The 7,270-nt window shown below is 37.1% G+C and overlaps 1 protein-coding gene across 2 annotated transcripts; it reads left to right on the plus strand.

Moving 5' to 3' along the window:
• Nucleotides 1-605: 605 nt before the first annotated feature.
• LOC112750797 (pentatricopeptide repeat-containing protein At4g30700) lies at nt 606-6,363 on the plus strand. Of its 2 annotated transcripts, none has more exons than XM_025799660.3 (4): nt 606-988; nt 2,137-2,227; nt 2,450-2,911; nt 3,498-6,363. In XM_025799660.3, the coding sequence occupies exon 4, from the start codon at nt 3,782-3,784 to the stop codon at nt 6,302-6,304; it is 2,523 nt and encodes an 840-aa protein (XP_025655445.1). In that variant the 5' UTR covers nt 606-988; nt 2,137-2,227; nt 2,450-2,911; nt 3,498-3,781; the 3' UTR covers nt 6,305-6,363. The 2 variants fall into 2 exon arrangements, with proteins under 2 accessions (XP_025655445.1, XP_025655437.1); XM_025799652.3 differs by having other exon boundaries at nt 617-988; nt 2,659-2,911.
• Nucleotides 6,364-7,270: the final 907 nt, after the last annotated feature.

Raw genomic sequence — 7,270 nt, forward strand, 5'->3', positions numbered from 1 at the left:
AATTTAAAATGGTAAAGTTGTGAGAAAGAAAATTTATTTTTAAAAAGTCAAGGGTCAACACTTTTTTATCAATACTATGCTTAAAGTTTGGAAGTGAGTCGAGTTGAACAGCATCATCAGATTAAATTTAAGTTTGAATCACGAAAATTGAGTTTAGCTTATGGGTCAATCCATTAACAATTGATCACAAACTAACTCAAATATCATAAATATAATCAATAATTTTATATAAATAAAAAAATTATATCTCTATCTATTGTAATTTATGCCATCTATCATAATTATATATAAAAATTATATATTATAATATCAAACCAGCTCATAAATTTTATTGTCATAAACTTAATTTATCGAATTATTAATTAGTCGATTTCATTGTCATGAACTCAATTTTATCGAATTATTAACTAGTCGAATTCCAGTGGACTCATCTCCGACCTTAATTAATAATTTGATAACAAAAAATATTAATAAAAAAATAATCTAAATTTTTATTATTTAATATTTATTAATTGTTATAATAATTAATAAATATTAAATTAGACCAGCTTTGCTCCTTTTTTTTTTTTGGTATCCAGAAAATGGTCCAATTAAACCATTCAAACGGATCAGAACCAAGGGTTACTTAGCCCAGCTCGGTCGAGCCCAATTCCTGGATCAGGGGTTCCAGACGCAGACACAGTCACAGTGAGAACACAACAAAGAGAGGTGAGAAGCTTCCAGCCTCCTCTCCCTGCTTCAGCCACCACCGCGCAGGCGCACACCAGCCAGGGAGCCACAGCCTTCTTCCCCTTTCTTCCTCACCAGCCTGCCATCCTCAACCACCAATCCACCAAGATTCACGGCTCTCCTGGCACCGGTCACTACCACAGACCACCGTTCATCGCGGAGGCGCCTATTACGCCGTCGTCTTTGATCATCGCTGCCGCTGGACACCAGCTCGTCGTCGTTCAAACCACCAGGCAGCAACAGAGCAGCCTTTTAGCAGGTAAACATCGTTGTCGTCTACTCGTCCTTGCTGAACCTTGATTCTGCGAATTATTTATTTCAGCAAAATGATTGTTGAAGATTGATTACTAATTCTGATAATATGGTGTTATTGATTCTGCATCCTATTATTGCTGAAGCTTGATTGTTTCTTATGCTGTGCATAAGCTAAAAAATTGGTAGTATTGTTAAATAAATAATATGCGATTGGGTTCTATGAGGAACTTGATGAGTTCCTCAATAGCTTTCTCATCTCAATGTTGTGGCAGATGATAAGGCTAAGGGTAATTAGTCTTGTAGATGCATGTTTTTCTTGTTTCTTTGCTTTTAGAATGTAGATGTTGTTACTTGTATGTTTGCACTTGTTGCACAAAGTGATCCTGAGCTTGTTGTGAATTTATGTTATTGTTAAATTATATAATAATTTTCAGCAGCAACTCCTTTACTTTTGTTTTCAACTACTTGAGCAGAATTGCTTAGTGTTGATTGTGATCAAAGTACTGCATCTTAAGGAATGATATTTTGACAATGCTGATTGATGTTTTAATCAAATCACACACGCTCTCCATCTTGTTTAATTTGTTTAAATATTGTGAGAATGAAAATGGTTGGAAAGAAGCTGGGATTCTCTCAACAAGAAGCCTTTGTATTGGTATTGCCTATGTGTAGTATTCTGATGTTACAATTGAATCTTTGGTCCTGAGTGTTGATAAGGCTTATAAAACATGTGGTGAAAGGAAAATTTGTGTGTGAAGATAACTCTTTGATCTTTGAGACTCTTAGCTTCTCATGTGTAGTGTAATGCTGTTGATGATTTGCAAGAGAAACAAACTTTTGTAATGTTTGTCTAGTTTCCTAAGAACTTTCATACTGTTCTGACCTGCCATAAATATCGCTACTAACACTTCTTGAGAAGCATTATTTGATCCTGTGACTGTTGAGAATTCTCTGATGTATGTGCAGTATAGTTGACATTTTTGTGAATGAATAAATAAATACAAGTATATCTCATAAAGTCTGGACTTTTTATTTTACAAACCTTGACTTCCTATGATGAGCTTGAGGTTTTCATGCCTTTTTCCTTATGAACATATATGTTGGAGCTTATATCTTGACGAACCTTATGATTTAACATCTGGTTTTGTGCAGAAAAAATAAAGATTGATAACTGCCTGAGAAAAGATTGGTCAAATGAAATAATATGGCGTACTCAAAGTTGTTTCTGCGTATAGATCCTAAGGTAAATTATATAATTTCTAATGTGTGTACGCACACTGAATTTTCTGTAGTTGGAATTATCATAATTGTTTCATACGGAGCTCTCTTCTCTGTCATAGGCACATGTTAGTTCCCTAAGCGAATCTTGCTTTAATTCTTTAGATAGTAATTTGTCGGCTTTGGATATTGTTATTACATTTTTCCTGAGTTATCCTTGTTAAAGTTTCTGACATAATCTTTGAAGTTAGGTGGTTCCTTTCCATTCATGGTTTCTAAACAAATGAATAAAGGGAAAAAAAAGAGGGAAAATGCTGCATTGTTGTTTTGGAGTGTTGTAGTGGGCCTGCTATTTTAGTCATGATTGCCCGAAACGAGTAAAAAAAAAAATATATATCAAAGGTTTTGTGTGCTCAAGTTTTTAATTTAAGTCATACATACATCACTAATAACTAGGGGAGAGAGAATTTGAGAATGAGAAAGAATGATGAACGGTTGCTCCATGAAGACTTGCCTCCACCATGGTTCATTCACGTAGATTTTTTGCCAACACACCGAGATGGAAGACAGCAACCTCATGTCCAAGGGCAGCTTAGATGAAATAGACAAAGTCATAGATGTTGGCAGCAGATGGTAACCAACGGTGAAATTGTGCCCCCTTTTCATCCCTTTTCTGTGCTCCTATTCTCTTCTTCCACTGTTTTGTCAGGTACTACTTCCTTCTTTATTCTTTTTCTTATGATGATGTGATATTGTGCAAGTCACACAGAACCTGTCCATTCTTTCATATTTTATTTATGTTCTGTAATGTTTGTGGATTTAACTTGACAGAGCAGAATGGCGTCGTTTGATTCATGTAGCCGACCCCACCTAGTGGGACAAGGCTTTGTTGTTGTTGTTTGTGGATTTAACTTGTACTAGAGACGATTTTTATGTATTCCCAATATAAGTTGTGACTATGTGAATGACAATGAAGTGTTTTTGTGTGATAATGCTGATGCTTGGGTAAATGAAAGAGTGTGAATGACAATGAAGTGTTTGCGTTTGATAATGGTGATGCTTGAGTAAATGAAAAATATTTGATGCATTAAAATAGGTAATAGGAAAGAAGTTATAAATTGGATTCTTTCACTAAAAAAAATTGTCCTTCTGTTGAGTGATCACCGCTTTTTATAGGTAAGCTTTACATCAATGACATATATGTAGAGGAGAAGATTTTCAACAATAGATTGTCCAGTTTTCAAACACACTTCTTTGATTATTAACATTGACATTTAATCCCTTTGAACTAACAGGTACTTTAATTCACTTCTGAAATTTCCATCTATCACCAGCACACTGTAAGACATTGGGGAATTCGAGCTTTCACCATATTTGGTGACTTTCCAATGCCATTATTTAAAGCACATGCTGACAGATGAGGCCAATTCCTAATATCCTATAGCTATAGGAAAGGGAAAAAAAAAGCATCCGGAAGAAGGATATAATGACACATCAAAAAGAGAAGCTTTTATCTAAGGATAGAAATGGATAAGACAAAGAACATGAACAGTAACCTTGCCACTCTCCTAAATGTATCATGTATAAATTGGTTGGCCAAAACACAGCTCTAGAATTCAATATCGCTACCTTCTCATATGCATGGTTTGTGCCTTTATCATATATTCACCTCACACATGCAATTGCCAAGCCCATGATACCCTCCAAGCTTATTCACAATGCTTCTCGTCATCTTCAATATGCCTCATTCAACCAATCACCTCCTTCCATTTTCTTCAGATTCTCCTCATTGTTGCATCAATTCTCTAACACCCTTTTCCATGTTAAGTCCATCCACGCTCAGATCATTATCAATGGTGTGTACAATGAAAGCTTTCTAGTTGTAAAACTTATCAAGGCATACTCTGGTTTGGGTTTCTTTGGCATTGCCCGCAAGGTGTTCGATCAATGTTCTCACCCAGAAACCTTTCTTTGTAATGCCATGATGGCTGGGTATTTAAGAAACCAACAGTGTAAGGAGGTTCCTATTTTGTTTAAAATGATGGGGTCTTGTCATATAGATATCAACAGTTATACTTGTATGTTTGCTCTCAAGGCCTGCACCAGTTTGTTGGATTTTCAGATGGGGATGGAAGTTGTTAGGGATGCTGTTGCAGAGGGATTACATTTGCATCCAAATGTGGGGAGTTCGGTTATAAATTTCTGGGTGAAGTTTGGGAAACTTGGTGATGCTAGAGCAGTCTTTGATGAGATGCCCGAAAGAGATGTTGTTTGTTGGAACTCAATGATCGGGGGTTATGTGCAGTGGCAGTGCTTTACCGAGGCGATTCGGATGTTCCTTGAGATGATTAATTGCGGAATAAGGCCGAGTCGTGTGACAATGGCAAGCTTACTCAAGGTGTGTGGAGAAAGTGGACTAAGAAAATTTGGAAGATGTCTTCACAGTTGTGTCCTTGTGTGTGGCATGGGCAACGATGTGTTTGTGCTGACTTCTTTAGTTGACATGTATAGTAAGATAGGTGAAACTAATAGTGCTTCGTTGGTTTTCAATAGTATGTGCAGTAGAACTTTGGTTTCATGGAATGCTATGATTTCAGGATATGTTCAAAATGGTATGGTACATGAATCTTTTGCTCTTTTTAGCAGACTAGTTCAAATTGGTGCTGGGTTTGATTCAGGAACCTTAGTGAGCCTTATTCAGGGATGTTGTCTTACATCTAACCTGAGAAGTGGAAAATCCATCCATTCATATATCATTAGAAAAGGATTTGAACCGAATCTAGTTTTGTCCACTGCAATTGTTGACATGTATTGTAAATGTGGTGCCACAAAGCAGGCAATTACTGTTTTCAGAAGAATGGATACAAGGAATGTAATTACTTGGACTGCTTTGCTGGTAGGTTTATCCCAAAATGGCTATGCAGAGGATGCGCTGAAATTGTTTTGTCAGATGCAAGAAGAAAATGTGGCTGCCAATTCTGTGACTCTTGTTAGTCTAGTACATTGTTGCACTCACCTAGGATCTCTCAAGAAAGGTAGGAGCATCCATGCTCATTTTATCCGACATGGTTACACCCCTGATGCAATTATTATATCAGCTTTGATAGATATGTATGCCAAGTGTGGAAAAATCCACTCAGCTAAGAAATTATTCAACAACGGATTCCCTTTTAAAGATAGTATATTGTGCAACTCAATGATTATGGGTTATGGAATGCATGGCTATGGACATCAAGCTCTTGGTGTCTTTGGCAGAATGATAGAGGAGGGAGTCAAACCAAATCAAACTACATTTATTTCACTCCTAACGGCTTGCAGTCACTCAGGCCTTGTTGAAGAAGGTAAAACTTTGTTCCACAGTATGGAAAGAGATCATGGCATCAAGCCTAGTGACAAACACTATGCTTGCCTCGTTGATCTTCTTAGTCGAGCAGGCCATCTCGAGGAAGCAGACACATTGGTGAAACAAATGCCTTTCGAACCAAGCACTGATGTGCTTGAAGCTTTGCTCAGTGGTTGCAGAACTCATAAGAATATCAATATGGGGATACAAATGGCAGATAGATTACTTTCTTTAAATGATTTAAACTCTGGAATTTATGTCATGTTATCAAACATATATGCCGAAGCAAGACGATGGGACGCAGTGAATCACATAAGAGGCCTCATGAGGACAAGGGGACTGAAGAAAACACCTGCTTATAGTTTGATTGAAGTAGGAAATGAACTTCACACATTTTTTGCTGGTGATGATTCACATCCTAAGTGGGAAGATATTCATCAATTGTTGGAAAACTTGAGGATTGAGGTGGAGGCTTGTGGCTATGTTCCTGATACTAGTTGTGTGCTTCGTGATGTGAATGAGGAAATGAAGGTTAAGTTGCTTTGGGGGCATAGTGAGAGATTAGCTATTGCATTTGGTCTTTTGAGCACACCATATGGAAGCTTGATTAGGATCACAAAAAACCTTCGTGTCTGTGTTGATTGTCATAATGTTACCAAATACATATCAAGAATAGTTAAGAGGGAAATTATTGTAAGGGATGCTAATCGTTTCCATCACTTTGTTAATGGTCAATGCTCCTGTAATGATTACTGGTGATGAGGACATGCTGAGAATTAAGTTATTTTTTAAAAGAACATCTTATTTGATGTCCAAAACTCATTCCATCAACCTTAGATTTTAGCACCATTTCCACTCTCCATTCCAATACTCAAACCTTTCTCCTTTCTTTTCTTTTCTCCTTTCTCCCTCTCGTTTGGCTTGTGTTGTGTGCCAATTGAATACTAACTTTTACATGCTCAAATGACATTATTCAATTAGTATTTGGTTGGGTTGTTTGAAGGTGGGGAGGACTGATCTGATTTGGACATTGTATGAGCATATTTTGGAATCTGGTGTTGTGGCTGACATTAATTAATGTTGAGACTGTTGGATAGCTGGTACAGGTATTATGCAAGACAAGGTTTCGAAGGGATACGAACTTCTTAGGCAGGTTCTAGGGAATGGCATGAGTCCTGATGGACTCTTGAAAGAACAATTCTGAGGTATTTCAGGTTTTCATTGATGTCAAGGATAGAGGGTATTTCCCAGATAGAGTCATGTACAAAATAGTAATCAAAGGCTTCTGCAAGAAGCAACATCTTGGTGAAGGAAGGAAGTTGTGGTTTTGAGATGATTCAGAAAGGGTTACTACCTAATGAGTATACCGATAATGTATTGTTACATGGGTATTGTAAGGCCTGTGATCTTGTTGAGGCAAAGAAGCTCTTTAACGATATGCATTCTAGAGGTGCACTCGTCCTAGCCAGCACAAATGGCTCTGGTTGCTCACCATCGACGACCCAATATGACTAACTAGCCTATAATCTAGTTTGTCTACCCCTATCATAAAATATGTGTCCATGTCTAATAATAAGTCATTGAAATATTACTACATCCTTCAAACAAAAGAAGTCTAAGGAATGGATGAAAAACAAATAATAGTTACCATTTTCCCTTGCTTAAACCACTCATCACTTGGACTTGGCTCATCTGAATATTTTCCTGTCAAAAACAAGAGACCAC

This window comes from Arachis hypogaea, chromosome 2 (assembly GCF_003086295.3).
Source record: "Arachis hypogaea cultivar Tifrunner chromosome 2, arahy.Tifrunner.gnm2.J5K5, whole genome shotgun sequence".
In the NCBI taxonomy this organism is placed as follows: Eukaryota; Viridiplantae; Streptophyta; class Magnoliopsida; order Fabales; family Fabaceae; genus Arachis; species Arachis hypogaea.

Excerpts from the sequence above, each read along its gene's own strand:
- LOC112750797 (XM_025799660.3), top strand. The coding sequence starts at position 3,782 with ATGTATAAATTGGTTGGCCAAAACACAGCTCTAGAATTCAATATCGCT.